Raw genomic sequence first — 20507 nt, 5'->3', positions numbered from 1 at the left:
ACTTTATGTCAAAACAAAAAATCCAGACGGCGCTGCACTCGCTTTTACATTGTTAGATGCTACTTCGTCCACGCCATACGAAGTATTCATGTATGCTTAATGCTTTCTCTTTACAAGCAAATACTTCTAACGAATGGATTTATAAATCTGTTACATCACAGCGGATATCTCTGAATTCTAGTTCGGGATAAAAGAGTAGTTTATTGTTAACCTGTGGGAAAAATGCTGAACCAAAGCATGCAAGACTGGCTTCACTGTGTAATGGCGGTCCTTTTAGCGTGGTGCGCAGCAACAGAGGGAGAAGATAATGGTAAGTGTAATAACATTCATTTGGTTAATTTCTTTTTGATAAAAAATTAACTCTTAATAATCTGTGAATTCGTACCATTTTGCACGAGAAGTTTAAAATTATTTCTGCATACAAGTTATTTATAAATTAAGGATTATCTTAATTACGTAGAGGAAGCTGATGTATTCTGTGAACTGCCTTCTTTCTCTCTAATCAGTGATCTCATTGATTTTTGTGAACCAGAATAAATTTCTTATATTTTATAATAGAAAGCGATTCGAGAATATTTTTTTGAAATTATATTTTTATCCAATAATAATTTAAATTGTTTTGAATTATTCAAATTGTGTTAAATTATATCTCAAATTATATTATTTGATAAATGAATCATCAAATGGAATCACTACAATCGTCTTAAACCAATCAAGCAGTTTCAGTACTTGATGAATCGCCTTGATATTTTGCAGGTATTTTCAAAGTCCAGCCATTTACCTTTCCTAGCACCCCAGTGCTTGGACAACGAGTCACAACTGCATGTTCAACAACATCGGGAGAAAAAATTGCGTTCCAGTGGTTTAAAAATGGCATCGAAATCACCCAGTTGCCCCATATTCAGATACGGTCATATACTGACTTGTCAAATATTGTAATAGATCCCGTTAAAGATGATGATAGTGGTAATTATACATGCAGTGCTTCCTCCGGCAGCAAGAGAGACAGTTATACCACAGTTTTGACAATTTTAGGTAAATGCATAAAATATCAGTGAAATCATTTTTCTATTTCGTTTCATCTTCATGCTTAAGATGCTAATTTAAACTAGCTTATTCATAATTCTTCCTTTCTTAAATGAAACATATTTAAAATTACTGTTAAGTATTACTTACCTTAAATTGCAACGGACTTCGAGAAATATAAGAGACTCGTATTAGTATGTCTGTCATTAAGAATATGTACTATGTGCTCACTATATACTAAAGCTTATTTATACAAGGTTGTGCTCTTTTGTGATGCAACAATGAATATAATTAATATTTTCGTAATTAGTATTGTAGCGTCATAAATTAACACTATAAAATGCTTTTCATTATGAGGTAGCAGCGAAATATTTTTATTAACTTTTAACTTTTTTTTTTTTTTTGCAATTCTTTATGTACTATTTTTTTTAGCTCATGATAACCTAATAACAATTATTTTTTTCCAGTTCCACCAAAGTGGATTCACATTCCTAGCGATGTGGATGTAATGGTAGGTGATGCACTATCAATAGCTTGTAAAGCATCGGGAAAACCAACACCAGAAATGAAGTGGAAAAAGAAATTACGAAGTATGCACACCCTTTTTTATAAACTAAAATGCATATTGCTGAAATACTTCAACAGTATCATTAATTATTCCTGATTATACATATTGAGCGATGTGTTTCAGGTAACGAAGAATTTAAAGATGTTCAGTTTAATCCACACATTAAACTGTTAGCGAATGGCACGTTATATATCGAAGCTGCTACAAAAGACGATGGGGGTACTTATATTTGCGAAGCCTCCAACGGAGTTGGAAAAGTGCTGTCGAAAATTGTTACAGTTGCAGTTATTGGTGAGTTTTAGTATGCCGATGACCTTTCAGGTAGTTTCAGTATTGGTAACTTGTGTTAGTATGGTTTCCATTTGTTTTATAAAGTTAAGACATTGAACAAATACTATGGGGCATGCTGAAGATTGTGGTAATCTTTTGTATTAGTCTGTTATTGCTAAATTAACAAATACTGATTTATACTGCATGATTTGTGACGCAATTTCTAGAGACGATTTTAGGTTTATATGCTCCTTTCTCATTAATATATGAAAAAAAATTGAATCATGAAACTATTACCAAATATATTTTTCATTCATAACATTGTTTGCAGTTTCTGTTGAATTTTGATTGGTACTGTATTAAATAAATTCTTCCAAATATAGTTCTGCACAAACTACCTTTATGTAAACGGTTTATTGTATGCATTTATTATTGTAATATTTATATTTCCGTGAATTAAATGTCATTATTACTTAAAATCATAGAATAAGTTTTTTTTTAACATTTATGTTATTCTTAGTCTGGGTAGTAAATGTAATTTTTTCTTAAATATTATCATGAGTGATTTAATCGTACTAATTGGTCGAAAACGCAGGGCAGGTCTGACAGTACATTAACAAGAATAAATAATTCAATGATTGAATTATTATCTTTTATAAATTTGCCATTAGTTCATTGAGGGGTTTTGCAGATTCTTGTTCATCTGTGTTTGTAAAATAGTGTTAGCTTACAATATTACAATTACATTTTTAATCGATCAGATGTCTAAACAAAGTATCTGCTGAATGAATAATGCTTCGAAGTCTAACTGCTAAAATTTATATTGGTGGACTTCTAGATAATCAAAAACCTATCATTATTCTAACATATATTTTGTAACAATAACTCTAGCTATGTGTGCATTTAATATCTCAATAAAACCGAATATTACTTTGCTGAAATGCCTGTATTTATGTTGTAACAGAAAATGCAGACGGCGCTGCAGTCGCTTTATGCTACTTCATCCGCGCCATGCAAGATATTCGTTGGATGTTTAAGAGCTTTGTTTTCTAATATATACTTGCAACAAAGTGTGTGTGTAAACTCCATGTTTTCATATCTCTGGATTTTAGTCAGAAACCTTAGTTTGTAGATGGTTTTTGCAGGGAATTACTAAACTGTAAACATGCCAGGCTGGTTCCACTGTGTAATGGCGGTCCTAGCGTTATGTACAGCAACTGCAGGAGACGATAATTGTAAGTGGAATTCTATTCTGATTAATTTATGATTTATATATCATATGTAAAATTTACTACCTCACTCAGTCGGCGAATTAATATAATGTTTTGCATAATATGTTATTAAATTTATCTTCATATATAACCATTGAAGCTGTTAATACTATTAGAAAAAATAAAGGTATTTTCATTCTGTACAAGCTACTGCTTTGTTTCTTATTTGCTCATCTCACTGTTTTACTTACTCTGAACATTAATAGATTTGCTCTTTTTTCTAATTGGAAAAAAATTCCGAAATATGATTTATGAACTGTAGCTTTTGCCAAAGATAATTTAAAATTAATTGTTATTTTGTAAATAATAACCATTTTGCGATTTTCTTGCGAAATAAACATCATTAATCATAAAATTAATCAAAGAAAACTGCTTTTCTTAATCTTTTGCAGGTGTTTTTAAAGTACAGCCCTTTAACTTTCCTAGTGCTTCAGTTCTTGGACAACGAGTTACTACTACTTGTTCAACAACACAAGGAGAGGGAATTTCTTTCCAGTGGTTTAAAAATGGTATTGAAATAACCCAGTCGTCCCATATTCAAATACGTTCCTATCCTGACTTATCAACTATTGTAATAGATCCTGTTGAAGAAGATGACAGCGGTAATTATACATGCAGTGTTACTTCTGGCAGCAAAAGAGACAGTTATACCACAGTCCTGACAATTCTAGGTAAATTCCGTAATATACTGGAATATAAAAGGATTTCTTTTAAACAGTTTTTTTATTTAATATGTCTATAGTTCTGCCACTTAAAATTATGAATTCTTAAAAGTTACTTACCTTTATTTGAAATGCGATATTATTGAGATTTGGTTTTTGTTCTTATTGATGCTGTTTTAGCTGTATTCCGCAATGAACCTGTGTTTTGTCTAAGTTATAATGAAAAGTTGTAATTTCTCTAAACCGCATTAAAGAACTATAGCCAGTTATGGTAAGCAAATTACAAAAAATTTAGAATGGAAAAGAGACATCCAAATCAATTTGACTGGCATTATCGACATCCTACTTATTATTAGAGAATAAAAGCCTCAAAGAGGCTTTGCTTCTATTGTGAAGCAATAATGTTCTATAATTTCCATGCTAACAATAGTAAGGCCGTTACTGTTTATGTCATAAACAGCTCAGATCACAACAAAATGTAAAATTTTGCGTTTTGAACAATTGATTTAGGCTTTACGAAATTTTCAAAATGACAAGGTCATATTGTTTTTTTTCCCCAGTTCCACCGAAGTGGATTCACATTCCTAATGATTTGGACGTAATGGTAGGTGATGCACTATCAGTAGGTTGTAAAGCATCGGGGAAACCATTGCCAGAAATCAAATGGAAGAAGAAATTACGAAGTATGCGCACCTTTTTTTATTATAAACTAAAATATATATTGCTGAAATATTCAAGTGTTATTAATCATTTGTGGTTATACATACGCAGAAATGTATTTCAGGTAACGAAGAATTTAAAGGTGTTCACTTTTCCCCACACATCAAGCTGTTAGCAAATGGAACTTTACATATAGATGCTGCTACGAAAGACGATGGGGGTACTTATATTTGCGAAGCCTCCAACGGCGTCGGAAAGGTTCTGTCGAAAATTATTACAGTTGCTGTTATTGGTAAGTTTTTGTGAACTAATTGTAATGTATGATTAATTTTTATGAATAATCGATATCACAAATGGTGTTTACTGACTGTTCAAGTGTAATTAATGTAGTTTCAGTTATTGATATGGTGTTTGACTTTAGTACTTTAATATGTAATTAAACCTGACTCTCCTAAAATGAGCATTTTTAATTGTATATTGTTTGTTTCTGCATTAAATATGAATTTTTTTAAATAAGTTTGTTTAAAATTATCTTCAAAGAGAAGGTTTGATGTCTACTTCCATAATATATATATTTATATATTTTTTTTTTAATTTCAGAAAATTAAAAAGTGTCTTTCAATAGGGAGTGATCCTGTGTTTTTTTTTTTTTTTTTTTTTTTGATTCACCTGTTATTAAAGTTTCAGTTTTAAAATGCAGTTATACGTTTATTTAGAGTAAAATGGAATTTAGTTTAAATATATTAAATGGATGGAGCGAAACTAAGGATTAACTTATCATCTTACGGATTCAAAATCCAGTTTAAAGGGGTTTGGTTCTATATATTTTCTTTAATGTTTCAGTTATTTAAAAACTTTCAAATTTCAGAAAGTTTACCGAGAAGGACTTTCCACTAGTAGGTTCTGTCTTTTCCTCTTCTTCCCACAGAAATTTAGAATACTGTGCTTAAACTATATAGTATGCACTATAAAAATACAAATACTTTGGGGATATTTCTAGTTTTTTGATGTTCGGAATAATATCATGCCATAAAATTAGGTTCTGTCTATCGCTAACAAACTCCAGGGCAGTCTGAAGTTTTTCTACAGCTTCCTGAGGATAGCAACGGACGGATGGCAGAAGAAGATCAAAACACGACTCAAACTCCCAGTTATTCTTGGCTTGAGGCGATCGTTAAAATGAAGAGAAACCGCTCATTTTCTTCATTTTTTTTAGAATGTTCATGGGAAAAAAGTAAACTGGACCATGATCGGTGACATATTGGCGAAATAGAGAAGAATGATCACTGAAGGAATGAAATGGTAGTTTTGTCAATTTCAAGTACGAATTCAAACCTAATGAAGATTCAGTGTTTTCCGTAATGATACTTAGCGAACAGAGCGCTGTCTTATTCGTTTGCTTTTTTTTTCAAAATATTAATTCCTTCCTCCTTATAAAATTGGACATATAAATATTGTTTAATATCAGAATAACGAATATTATTATTGTTGATATTGACATTAACATTTATTATGTGGATCTTTAATTACTAACCAAGGTACTTGAGTGCCTTTATAAATCCTAAGTTTTCATCCTTGATGGACTAGAGCATTCTTGTTGTGACTTACTGTGTATGTTTTGTTTTACATAATGATCATATGATTGTTTACGAAGTATAGTTGAAACAAGGCCTTTTGGGAACTATTACTTTTTACTTATTTTATTGGCAGATTAAGTGTACAAAATACATTTTCAGATAATTAGATTTCAGATTCTTTTCTCAGACCACACAGATGGTGCCCACTTTCTTAAGTTGCCAACTAATTGTCAACAGTACCGAAAGTTTTTCCAGATATCTGTAAAATTATGGTGTGGAACAGGACTGTATTAAGAACAGCATTCACTGTGAGTTCCGAATATGTTTAGCAGAGTTATCGATCCTTATGAAGATGGAAGCTGAAGCTGATGATAATGGTAAGGATTAAGGTCTTTACTATATGTATACTCTTATAAAGCTTTTAAACTATGCATAATAGTAATTTATGCCTTAAGATACTACAGAGTATATTTTATATTTGTATGTTTATGTGTAAATCTATCCGCAAATATCTTGTTTTGAAATATGCATACATCACGTTAGTGAGACAAAAGGTCAATGGAAGTAGCTTATAAAGAAAAATAAAAGTTTTACATAAAGAGGAGAAAATAAAACCCTTCATTTTTAAACGGAAAAGTCAGTTTATAAATGAAATTTGCAATATGAACAGTAATGAACGGTGCAGCTACAGAGTGGGATTCAATAATTGTGTGATAGATGATAGATGGAACTCAACAATATGAACGTTGACTTATTATAACATCAGCCATTTACAGTTTACAGTGGGAGAATGGAATTAATAATTGATTGGCAGATGGTAGCTGGAACTCATTCACAATATGAACATTATGAGTTATTATAATAGCAGGGATTTATGGTTTACTGAAACTGTAATTAATATATCTCTCACTCTTCTAACTTTGAGTGTATCCTCAGGAGGGGGTTTCTTTCATTCATGTGAATCAAGTGGTTTTAATAATGACCTATAGAAAGAGATGTTTAAATTGTTATTCGTAACATAACGAATAATAGACAGTCTTAGTTGAACACAGAAATGCTGCTTGAAGATGGCAGTATAGAGATGATATTGAGGCCAGTATGCATACTCTGTTACCAAAAGTATTAAAACGGTAAGCAAAAGTATGAGTTTAGTACTTGGTATATCCTATTTAGCATTATTAAGTTCCAGCTGACACCAAATCGTTATTCATCCAGTGAATCGTGACAAGGGCCGTGTTAATATGGAAACCAAAGCGGCCTCATCCAATCACTAGTTGTGAAGGACGGCATAATGAACACAGACCACATTGTTGTTCGTATCCTAAAATCACTACTAATTATCGTTCTATTGCTCTAACTAGCTGTCTGTGCAAAATCCTAGAGATAATGATTAATTTCCGTTTAATATGGTATTCAGAATCAAATGACCTTCTCTCCAACATTCAGTGCGGCTTCCGACGGAATCGGTCCACTCTGGACTATCCTATTAGATTGGAAACATTCATCCGGGACGCTTTCCTAAAACGTGAACATTTGGTGTCTGTATTCTTTGACATGGAGAAAGCGTATGACACAACTTGGAGATTTGGCATCTTAAAAGATTTGCATAGCTATGGTCTTAGAGGGCATCTCTCCATTTTTATTAAAAACTTTTTAGCCAATCAATCTTTCCAAGTTAGTGTGGGATCCTCACTCTCTCGTCCCTTCTGCCAAGAGGAGGGAGTACCACAAGGATCAGTATTAAGTGTCACGCTTTTCGCCATCAAAGTAAATTCCATCACAGAACAATGTCCTCCAATTGTAAACAGTGCCCTCTATGTCGATGACTTTAGCATATTTTGTCAGTCATGCAACATGAGGGTTATTGAAAGACAACTGCAAAAAGCCATTGATCGCCTAAATTCCTGGGCACTGTCTAATCGATTCAGGTTCTCACCGCAGAAGACCGTTTGCGTACACTTTTGTCGTAAGCGTAATTTTCATCATGAACCTGAATTAAGGCTCGGACAAAATGCTATTCAAGTAGCGACGGACACAAAATTCTTGGGACTCGTATTTGATAAAAAGCTAACCTTTCTGGATCACATCTGTTAACTCCGTACAAAGTGCACAAAAGGCTTGAATATTCTCCACTCTCTCGCCTCTACGTCTTGGGGTGCGGACTGATGCATTTACCATGCACTCGTACCATCCAGACTAGATTACTGGTCCCTGGTATACAATTTGGCCAGAGACAGTGTACTTCGATGGCTGGATCCTGTCCATCATCAGGCTCTCCGTATCGTTATTGGAACGTATCGAACACATCTTGTCCAGAGCTTATACTTCGAAAATAAACGAACACCGTTATCGCTTCGACGTAAGCAGTTAAAATATGCTTTAAAACTGAAATCTCTGTCAGACCATCCTATGTGGCCATTCCTTTTTGAGCCACTATGGGAAAATGTGTGCAACACCCGTAAGACTGCCAATAATCCATTTGGTATTGGTCTCCAAGAGCAACTCAAAGAACTTAAAATGAAAGTAAACAAGGTTGCCCAAACACCAAAGCAATCCCTTCCACCCTGGCATGCTCACGTTCCAGCATGTGACTTGTCCCTTAAAAACTGGGGAAATTCGGACACTCCATCATCTGTCTACCTGCTTTATTCAGCACACCGAGCTGAACATTCTGACTTCGCGCCAGTTTACACAAGGGCTCGAAGTCGGAATCATATGTAGGATCTGCTGCTGTTTTTACAGACACCACTACATCAGAGCAGATTCTCTCTGAATGCAGCATATTTACTGCAGAGCCACGCTAGAGTTAGGAAATGCCAATACCAACGGTTCATTTTTTATTTCGACTCTCTCAGCGTGTTACAGGCTTTAATAACTGTGAGATATAATCCTCATCCAGTTCTGTGTGATTATCTTCACAACTGGATTGTCATGTCTTCAATACCAGGGTGCCTGCCCACCCATCGACGAAGGGTCAAGAAGCCTTGAAACGGTGCCTGCACACGCACCGACGAAGGGCCAACAAGCCAAATCAGCAATTCCCACTAATAATCGCTGCCTGTCAGTCCCCTATACAGACTACAGGCAAATAATACACGAGAAAATACACTCCCAATGGCAGGATTCGTGGAATAGACAGACTACGGATAAATTATATCGAATAAAGCCTGTAATTGAACCGTGGCAGTCTAGTCTGCGCAGGAATCGTAAGGAGGAAGTTGTTCTTGCCTGGACCCGCATAGGACATAGTCATTTGACACATTCGTATTTGCTGAGGGCTGATGATCCTCCTATGGTGAGTCCTGTGACACAGTTTTATCAATTAGACACATTTTAATTGACTGTCCAGTTTTTAGCAATATACGTTTTAACGCTTTTCTATATATATATATACAGGGTGATTCACTACCAGTGCGACAAACGTTTGTTGACAAACTTGGTTTCTGTTGAAGAAACCAAGTAGCAAACGTCCTCCGGAGTGGATAATCCGCAGGCTCCAATGATTGGACGCGTTGCAGATGGTATGAACTCATTTGATTTGTTGACAGTATCTTCCATACAGTGGATTGGGAAATACCCAATCGTTGGCCAATCGCTCGAGTACTCGTACTCGGATTGCCTTCTGCAAGACGTAGGACATTCTCCTCATTGTCTGGCGTCCTCGTCGTTCGCTCTCGATTCATGATACCTCTCGTGAAACAACCAGTCTCACGTAACCTTCTGTGCACACGTGCGAAAATCGTATGATGAGGAGCACGCCTATGCGGGAAACGTTCCTGGTAAATTCCGCAGCTCCATACGCAAGGTGCATGTCGGCCAGTTCAACGTTTGAATACTCGTCCATCCTACTGCCTCGGGAACCGGTTCGCAAATGCTGACTTCCAGCGGGATCGCTGTTCACGCGCCCTCCCCTTCAACGTCCTTTGTGGCCCCTACACCTCCTGCAAGTTTGTAGCACTGGTAGTGAATCACCCTATGTATATATATATATACATTATATAATATTGGTGTAAATACACCATAGAAAACTCTTAAACGAAAAAACTACGCTTGTAGTGTGAAGGGCCATCATTTTTTCTGTCTCTCATATTGTGCTCCTCCTTCACAACGAGTTGTCATGTATTACACTACCTCGAATAAGTAATGCTTCACCAAGAGAGAAGACTATTGTTACTTATTCTCGGAGGTGTCCCTCAAGGCTCTGTCCTCAGTGCCACTCTATTTGCTATACGAATTAACAATATCACAAACAGCATTCCAAACACTGTTGACTCATATATTTATGCTGATGATCTTACCTTGTCCTGCCATTCTCAGACTATAAATTATATTGAGAGGCAATTACAAATATCAATAAATAATATTGAACTATGGATGACACAAAATGGATATCGATTATCAAAACACAAATCTATGGCCATGCACTTCTGCAACAAGTACAAAATGCATCCAGAACCCGAGTTACACTTGGCCAATCATCCTCTTCCAATCGTTAACAGTATTCGTCTCCTAGGGCTAATTTTTGATAAGAATCTAAATTTTCAGGAGCATGTTAAACACCTACGAACCACCTGCCTTAAGAAAATTAACATACTTCGGGTCGTCTCTAGTACATCCTGGGGTGCAAACCGGTACACCCTGCTCCACATGTATAGGTCTCTAATTAGATCTCGCCTAGATTATGGAGCGCCTGTCTATGACTCTGCTAGAGAGAGTACTTTGGCTCGTCTTGCTCCAATCCAGCATGCTGCCCTTAGGATTGCCCTGGGTGCATACAGAACATCACCTGTTCAAAGTCTGTATGTTGAGGCTCACGAACCTCCACTCAGTATCAGGAGAAAGATGTTACTGTTAAACTACTCTGCTAAAATGAAAAGCTTCCCCACTCATCCTATTTGGCCACTACTGTATGATCCGCAGTGGAGAACACACTATGGAAACAAACCCAGAACAATCCGACCTGCCGGTATCAGATTACAGAACCAATTAGAATGCTGAAATATTTCCTTTCATAATATCATCAGAGATTTAAAAGATCCGGATCCCCCATGGATTACCTTAACTCCTTCATACGATGATTACTTTGAAAAATGGGGAAAAGGTGCTCTAGCAGATGTTAACATCAGACAATTGCATCTTGTCCATGAAGAAAATTATTCCCACTTTTCTAAGATTTACACTGACGGTTCAAAGTCGGGCAATAAAGTGGGTGCAGCTGCTGTCTTCCCTAATACAACTGTTTCTATTCCACTTCCAGCTGAATGCAGCAGCTATACTGCTGAACTCTATGCAATTAAACTTGCCCTGGAAAATATTTCCCTCCTGTCAACGAATAAAAGTATAGTGTACACTGATTCCAAGAGTGCTCTCTTAGCTCTCACAAACACCTCACCTTGCAATCCTTTGGTAAAGCTAATAAGACAAGAACTGATACATCTCCATGAGCAACATTGCACTGTTGTGTTCTCCTGGATCCCAGGCCACAGCGGTATTCCTGGAAATGAGTGCGCTGATCATGCAGCAAAGCATCCCTCCAACGTAGCCTTATCAAATGATCTTGTTCCCTATCCTGATTATAAACATAAAATACAGGAAATATGTATGGAACAATGGACTCTTCTGTGGAAAAAACAAACACATAATAAACTGTTTCAATTGAAACCTGAACCACAATTATGGACCTCTAGCTTCCGTAAAATCAGAAAGGAAGAAGTACTTCTAGCCAGAACCCGAATTGGCCACGCTCACCTTACTCATCTCTTTCTGCTCACAGGAAATGATCCTCCTCAGTGCACGCACTGTTTGCAGCCGCTATCAGTGAAGCACATTCTGATTGAATGTAGCTTGTTCGACATTGCCCGACAGTCTACTTTCAGCTCCATCTCAAACCTCTTGTCACTCAACAGCATCATAGGTAATGACGCAAAACTCTCCGAATTTTTCACCTACTTGAAAAAAATTAAAATGTATGACCAACTCTAATTGCTCCTAGAGCAGTTATCACATGTATACTTACTAACTTCGATAGGCGCAATATGGCCTATGTAGCCCTTGCGCCAGAAATCCCATAACAACAACAACAACTTATTCTCGGTGGGCACCACTACCACCCAGACGGCACCGTTTCAATGATTGTTGGCCCTTCATCAGTGGGTGGTCTGGTATCTCTCATATTGTGTGATTCACTCATTTCCAGGATTATCTTCACAACTGGATTGTCATGTCTGCAATATCAGGGTGCCTGCACACCCATCGATGAAGGGCCAACAAGCCTTGAAACGGTGCCGTCTGGGGGCCTGATGGCCACTGAGTTTCCAAGAATATGTAACAACAATCTTCTCTACTGGGGAAGCGTCGCCTATTCGAGGAATTTATGAGCTTTTGAGTAGTGTGAGTTGAAGGAGTAACTGTCCCTTTCTTCCTTCTACGGCATTTCCTTCCTCTACCTCTCCTACTATCACTTTCCTAGATCATTTTTGCTTTCCTAAGTCTAATAGGGATAGTATGAGGATAACAGATCTTTATCGCATACCATATTTCAAACGGTGCCGTCTGGGTGGTGATGCCCACCGAGAATAAGTAACAAGAGTAACTTTTGGTGAAGCGTTACTTATTCGAGGTAGTGCAATACATGGCAACTCGTTGTGAAGGAGGAGCACAATATGAGATACAGATAAAATGATGCCCCTTCAAACTACAAACGTAATTTTTTCGTTTAAGAGTTTTCTATGGTGTATTTACACCAATATTATATAGAATATTTACCCTCTTAAACATATGATACTTTATTGCATAAATCTTCATTTTAACATTAAATATATATACTGCTTTTTACCGATATAATTATCTCCCTGCGCATAATAGCCTTAGATGCTAATACGCCAATAAAATCATAATCTAATCTAACCACATATACATAGAGTCCCATCGATGACGGGAAGAATTTTTATGGGCCTTTCTCACAACGTGGCTGAGTTAGTCAGTCTCAGGCGAGAGTAGCATAGTTTCCTTCCCGGAAACTTGGTTTTTTCGTGCAGCAAAACAGAAAATCAACTTCAGAACACAGACAATATACACGGAGCAATATGGCCTCTATCGCTGATTCTCCTAAACACAACAACATTAACGCGAGCTGAGATCTCATGCTTCTTAAAGATGTTCCCATAGTTGTGGAAATATCTTAAAGAAATCTGATCTGGTCCACATATTTAAAAAAAAAAAAGTTGAGAAACTCTAATCTAGGTTTTAAATTAATTATTTTTAATTAAAAACGCTCAATATATTTCTCGTTTTAAAGAATATTTAAATATATTCCTACTTATGTTGTTAGAGTGTATGCATTTTTTCTTATGAGATTCCATTGATAATGTGGATTAATTTTTTAAATATGGGAACATTAAATCGTTTAAAACATTCTAATACTCTTTATGCATCAAATATGCATGACATAAGTGAAATAGTAATATCTGGTATGATTTAATATATATTTTAATCCACTTTTATTTCTTATAGTTGGATGATTTTAATATTTGAAGGCGATTTTATATTTAGAAAAGAATCTTGGCTCCTTGACAGGTAGGTCCTTTGATTTATTATGTATTACTTATGAATAATACTATTCGAACTATAATAATATAATGTGAATATATCATAGTCTTCGATATTGGTAAATTTTTGTTTTGATTGGTTGGAAGTAGGTGAAATGAAGTTCCACTCCATGGAAAATCGGTACTGCCAAATCTCTTGATTGATATAATTTTCGTTCCATTTTAATGATTTACGATTCTATTAATACCGATTTCATGAAATGATTTAATTAGCCTAAAATTAGCTGATTTAATTAATTCGAACATTCACTCCAAGATCATTTTTCTTTTATCAGATATGGTCATGGTTAGAAAAATTCTAGCTTTTTACTACAGATGGCGCTGTTATTTGTTGTTGTTAAATAACTGACGCCATTGACACACGTCTTTGAGTTGTGTAGGCATAATTGTGATCGAATATAACAGTTAGTGGTGTCCAACGTTGCTTTTTCATTGAGAATAAGCGTATTTTTCCATCTTCTGTTCTGTGATCATCAATAGAAAATAATTGAGAGGATTCATTAACACAGTGTGGTTTATAAGAACATAATGGGGAAAACTATGTGCTTGCGGTCTCTACTGCTTGTGGAAATATGGCTGCCATCGTTGTTTGGTGAACAGACTGGTGGGTATCTGGGAATTTCTGGTTTTTGAAAAATACCAGTAAGATTCGTATCTCTGACTTAATCATTGGGGATGCGTTGATTTGTAAGTTTTAGAAGAATTTAATGCCATTTATGAATACATTAGGCATAAATAATTACTTTAATATCAGCTTATTTAAGATACATGTTGCTTGCCTTTTAAATTCGGCTAACGTTAATTAGTATCTAAACGCTCTAGGTATCTGATCTGCTTTCTCAGTGACTGCGATTAATCCAGGTTCGTTATATCGGAATTAATTTCATTGCATTCATTCATATTAGAGAAATAGAAATTGTAAATTACTGTTAAAATCTTCCAGAAATTGCTGTTATAATTATATTTTTTTGATCACGGTATTGAAGTATTTTATTCATGGGGTCCAGTATCAGGTTAATCATTTCAGGTTACTTTATAACGCCAACGTAACCTGAAAGATGTGCAGGGAAGTTTCCTTCTCAAAGAGAACCAACTTGTTTCATGACCTTCAGTGACTTCATTTGCAGAAATTTCGAAGTTTACAATCGATAAATAGCATTATTTTCTCATTCTTTTTCCCTTAGAAACCTCTAATATTATTGAGTTACTTCCTTTCAATTAATATGGAGGGATTTCTATTTTATATAAACTATTTAAACCAAAAGTTTTAAATGTTTCATCCCTTACTATTCAAGCATTAAAAATTCATCAACAACGACTCTCTTAATTTGGAAACCCAACGAAGATTTCAAAAAAAAAAGAAATAAATAAGTATCTTTGGCTTTATTTGTTCAACGAGTATTTTTCTTAAAGTGGTGATTATTATCTTATATATTCTTCCCTACCGTTGTTGTTCAAACTTTAACATGAATTCTTGGGTGGTTGATGGAAGTGTGCAGTAAAAGACACCAAGTATTAATTGTATTCGATTTTAATTTGACTCCTGCGGGCATCTCATTTTATGACTAAGTTTATTAAAATTGTTCATGAATTCAAATTTTATTCGGATCATACACCATTTGAGTTTATTATTACCGGTTTCTCGGAAGGTCATTTTATTTCATCGTCACATAATAAAATAATTGTGTAAAGGGTATTTGGATTCTTTTTTCGGTGAAATTATTCTTGGAATACCATTATTATTAACGTTCCAACTTACTAAACCGGGTTTTGGCTTGCATTTATCGTGCAGTACTCTAAATTATGCAGAATCTTCGCACATGCCAAGCCTTGGTGGTCACATGATTAAATAGCTTTTATGAGTCTACAGGCATTTTACTTCTAGTGATACCACGAATCCCTTTCAAGAAATGTGCTCTACCTTTATAGACGCCGAGAAGACATCGATAGAAAACGTTGTTGACATACGGTCCAGGATGGGGAAGAAATGTTTTCTGGTGGTTTCTTAAGTTCTAAGTGCTCTTTGCATTTTAGTGACTGATTTTCGTATATTCTTCGTTTCAGAATTCAACCTTTCAAGATTTGATATCTCATTTAAGCGAATTATCTTTGGAACTATTGTCCGTTGTGTCACGTTTTAGAGAAGACTTTAAAGAGTATTATTAAAAATTTACTGGCTACGATTGATTATAGTACAGATTTAATTTCCAATTTTGTCTTATACTTGCGTTCTTTTTTTATTTTATATGTTCTGGTCGAGTTGTATAGAAGTAATTCGCGTACCAAATATTGCCCTTGCTTTTGACCCTGTCGAAATTTCCTCTAAATTGAAGCTGCGATTGTTCCCTCAAAATCGTTTTTGCTGAACTCTCTAGGTCATCCTTCGGCTAAAGGAATTTGCGACTAGCAGATCTTCTTAAAATGTACCATTGACTTATTGTCTGGAGCAGATGACAGTATTAATCTGCTTGATGATATTCAGTGGAGAATTCTTGATCTATACTTAGTAAATATACTCTTTATTTGGTGACTTTCGAGAATTAAAAATATTGCTAACTGTTCGTTCTGTACGGTTCTTATTCTTTTCCATACTTGGGGAATAGATCCTGAATTATGGAGTGGAATTTATTCGTTCACAGCAGAATTTACTTCGTCCCTTAATTAAAGAAAATGATGCTATCAGAGTGTAACAGTTGATACCTATCGATCATGTTACAAACTTTTATCTGACATTGGCGATAACTTGACACTGTCCACCCATAGGTAGGTTTAAATCATTAGGTTTATTCATTGGGGGGGGGGGGGGGTGGCACACATTTTTTAATGATTTTAGTGTCTCAGTATCACAAAATTTGAAAACACTGCAGTACATTTTACTTTTTGTTCCTTAAAGAAAATGATAACCCACAGATCCTCTTTAATGATATTTTTTGAGATATAAATCGCTAGTCTTTAATGTGTTGACAGTTTCATCCATCATTATGCTTTATCGCAACATAAACAACGAGTTTGGCATTCTGTACCGAAACATGGGCCCTTATTTTAGTTTGCTGACTGGACTCCAATTTTTAGATCTGCCCCTGATAAATTCCTATATAAAAAGTATATTTATGACTTTGGAGTGTCTCAGTATCGCAAAGTTTGAGAACCCCTGCAATACAGTTTATATTTTTCTATTATTTTTTAAGATATAAATCTCTAATCCTTGATGTGTTGACAGTTTCATCCATCGCTTTCACTCCATTTCTTAGATCTTGCTGGTGAATTCCTATATAAAAAGTATTCCTCTCTGTAAACGTTTATTTCGTAAAGATTTTTACCCTAAACTTTATTCAAAACAATTTGTACTTCGAATAGGAAAGATTATATGCATCTTTTTTTAATCTCTGTTCTCTCTCTCTCTTTTTTCCCAAACAAATCTCCCCTCCTTCACCGATAAACAAAGTGCAAATTTAGTAGTCAGTTTTAAGCTTCCTGAGAATGAAATTTGTAAGTCTGAGAGGATATTCATTGCGAAATAGACATTAACAGGCACGGATAGCTTAGTCATTCTTCTGACTCAATCATATCTAGAGGAAACAGCTGCTTTTTAATTGGTCGAAAAGAATTTAAAGTCCGAGAAAAGGCATCATCACTTCACCGGAAGTTGCCCTTCGCAACACGACAAAAGCAAAAATGGCACTTGTTTCTCCCAACCTCTCCCCCTTTGCTGGTGCAGCTGCCTGATCACGTGATTCGCCTCGAGCAAAAGGACTGTCGGGCAGATGCTTGAACACCTTGCACTGCAGCTGTTAGTCGTCCAAGAATATGCGAAAGTTAAACACCCAATGTTAGTTGCATTACACACCTTCACCTTCCATGCTCTCAAGTCTTTTGCTGTCTTCAAGGTCACTTGACGGGGTCGTTTCTTTTAAATTGCCCAAAAATATGTTAGCAACCCCGTTCATCAGCCTGTGTATTAATAGTGTAACTGCTGAGTGGGTGGCGGCCTTGCTCATTTTGCTTCACTAAAATATTATCTCATTTTAAAGCATGAAAATTAAACTGTTTTAAGATATTTATAGCATTATATTTCATTAATCTAACAGAAAATTATTCACTATAGAAGCTACATATCTTTCACACATGGTGCAATATTAAAGATTAATGGTGAGATCAGTCTAATAAATAATTCGTATTTCTTATGGTGGAATTGCAACATTGTAAGAAGACGGAGGATGATTTCAAAGAATTTTTTATGAATATTCGCAGAAAGAATTAAAACCTTTTGTGCTGCTCAATTTTGAAATTATATACGCACTAATGCATTACAGCAACAAGTAGGTCAAGGACAAATGTCAAATTATTGCAGGAAATAACGTCCTTGAAAAGGAGGCAGACATATGTTTCACAGGACGTGAGAACATTAATTCCTTATATTTATATATTAGTTAATATATTTATTTAAGTTACAAGGCTAACACAGTCATTATCTCTTATATTTCAGTAACTTTGTATTAGGAAAAGTAATGTCTTTCATGGTCACAATATTAAGTCAGCATCAATTCTCAACGAGATGTTTTACTTATCACCAATAGATGGCGCAACAATAACAGCCGTGTAGTTTACCAAAGTTTGACGTACATGCGTTTTGGATTATACTGCCGCCCCTTAACCAAGGAATAGGCAACCCGAAGACCCTCATTATGTGTCTGAGGCGATCTGTCAAAAAAAATAAATAAATAATGCCCATGTAATTCATATGGGTGGATAGTACGCGGTTCTTGGAAAGGTCACAATTGTTTGAAGTGGTTTTCAACTTAAATAAAAATTAAGAAAATGCAGGACTAGAGTAATTATTCTGTAAAGGTTTTTTTCCACAACGACGAGGATTATTTAAAAAATTCGTACTCGAATTGGAAGGGCAATATGCATCTGTCTTTTATCTCCAATATTCTTCGAATATAAAATCATCCTCGGCATTACATCCTAGTTCCCAGAAAAATTTCAGTCCTATGTTATGTTCCTTCAGTTTTGGGAACAAGTAGAATTCTGTGGCAAGATCTGGATAATAGATCAGTTGGGTATTCAGCAAGTCCAATCATGTTTACTGTTTGTAGGTAATCGAATGCCTGTCTGCTATTGTTGATACGTTGATATTCTTTACACAAATGTAATATAACTATGCTTTGCACATAAGTCTGAAATTTCAAATCTTGATCTTAAGTCCTTGTATGCATAAAATGCTTTTGTATGACCTCCACTTAAAAATGCACAACTACATGAAGATGACAATAATTCTCTGGAAATTTAATTTACGATCTCTGATGTGCTGTTTCACTTCCTTTTGTATATTCAAAAATAGTGTAAATGCCAAAAACAGAATGAGTCTTTCGTCTATTTAAGGGCATGAAACATCATCTTGTTGATCATCAGAATAGCAGTAGTGTGTGTCAATAACGAATAGAAATTAGTGATGTCTGAGCTAATTTATACTGCTCTGTTGCCTTTTTTTCATGCTGTATTATTAAATCTTTTAGGATTGTTAAAGATACGGCCTTTCTCCTTCCCTAGTCCAGTAATAAAAGGGGAACGACTGGTTACAGCTTGTTCAACTACCACCGGAGAGGGGCTAAAGTTTAAATGGTTAAGGGATGGCAAAGAGGTAACTAAGTCTTCCAACGTGCAGATTCGGTCTTATCCTGATGTGTCCACGTTAATCATTGATCCCGTACAAGAGGAGGACTCAGGAAACTATTCCTGTACAGTCACATCAGGAAAAATGTCCGATTCACATGGAGCCACCTTAAGAGTTTTAGGTAAGTGCCCATCATATTTTATAAGCCATATCTTGTAACATATTTTAGTTCGGTAACACTCAGATTACGATTTGAATAGCTGTTGATTGATATAAATTGGCTCTGTTAACATGTGTATCGTTGCTATAAGATTTATTGAAGCTTTTATGTATTTTTTCGACCACGGAAGAAGCTGTTTAGATCTTCAAATCAATATTGATTCTTAATTTTAACACATTTTTTTGTTTTAAAATTAATTACGATTACTTTGATTTTACCTTTATCAATACATTTATTTTGAAATTATGTTATTATGCTCAATACAAGCAAATAATTAAAGTGCTCACTGTTTGATTATTATTTTAGTATACATAATGCCATTATAGAATGCGATTCCTTCTATGATGCTTTTTAATCAGTAGCGATTGCAAAAGTACTGTAACAAATAGCTTTTTTCGTTCGTTTTATGAACAAAATTTGTCATTAGCTTTCTTTTTTTTTAACTTCATGTTAATACCTTTTTGTTCATTTAGTGTCTTCGTCGACAGCAAAAATTCATAACTTGTCCAGAATTCACGGTATTTAATTTTATTTTCAGTTCCTCCTGTTTGGATTGTTAGTCCTGTTGACCAAGATGTTATGACCGGCGACACAGTCCTTTTACCATGTCAAGGGATTGGCAAACCTAGTCCCAGAACCGAGTGGAAGAAATCATTTGGTAAGGGTCCTATCCTGAACACAAAGTTTTATTTCTCATATATTAGAGGTTAAGAATCGCTGTTTTATAAAAATGCGTAGTGTCGTTTATTTTAATAACTTCGCACGTTCTCTAATTTCAAAGCTAAATCTTCCTTTTCTTCGCAGGTACTGGAACAGATTTTTCCCTAGTTCAGTCCAATTCTGATATAGCGCTGACACCAAATGGGTCTCTTATTGTCTCGCCAGTCGCCAAACAGCATGAGGGTCTTTATCTGTGTCATATTTCTAATGGTGTTGGAAAAGACCTGATCAAAACAGTCAGCATTAAAGTAATTGGTATGTTTTTGTTCATGTATGCATAACGTTGCCTTAAAATGGAATCTATGGCAT

At 35.2% G+C, this 20507-nt stretch overlaps 2 protein-coding genes across 3 annotated transcripts in view; both read left to right on the top strand.

The window, feature by feature from the left end:
* LOC150084367 (cell adhesion molecule Dscam1-like) overlaps nt 1–20507 on the top strand; it is a 99751-nt gene that overhangs the window by 26467 nt on the left and 52777 nt on the right. The window lies entirely within an intron of this gene.
* Nucleotides 262–20479, top strand: LOC150084369 (cell adhesion molecule DSCAM-like). Its single transcript, XM_090375265.1, has 10 exons — nt 262–310; nt 757–966; nt 1494–1616; nt 1718–1885; nt 3528–3806; nt 4358–4480; nt 4582–4749; nt 19161–19439; nt 20017–20136; nt 20283–20479. The coding sequence occupies exons 1-10, from the start codon at nt 262–264 to the stop codon at nt 20477–20479; spliced, it is 1716 nt and encodes a 571-aa protein (XP_090231391.1).

Source organism: Mastigoproctus giganteus, chromosome 6 (genome assembly GCF_048544385.1).
Source record: "Mastigoproctus giganteus isolate SK-2022 chromosome 6, ASM4854438v1, whole genome shotgun sequence".
Lineage (NCBI taxonomy): Eukaryota > Metazoa > Arthropoda > Arachnida > Uropygi > Thelyphonidae > Mastigoproctus > Mastigoproctus giganteus.
Note: the sequence above shows the minus strand (reverse complement) of the source record. Positions and strands in the feature narration are given on the sequence as shown.

Coding starts and splice junctions, on each gene's coding strand:
- LOC150084369 (XM_090375265.1), top strand. CDS start 262: ATGGCGGTCCTTTTAGCGTGGTGCGCAGCAACAGAGGGAGAAGATAAT. Junction 311..756: donor AACAGAGGGAGAAGATAATG/GTAAGTGTAATA, acceptor GATATTTTGCAG/GTATTTTCAAAGTCCAGCCA. Junction 967..1,493: donor CGTTAAAGATGATGATAGTG/GTAATTATACAT, acceptor ATTTTTTTCCAG/TTCCACCAAAGTGGATTCAC.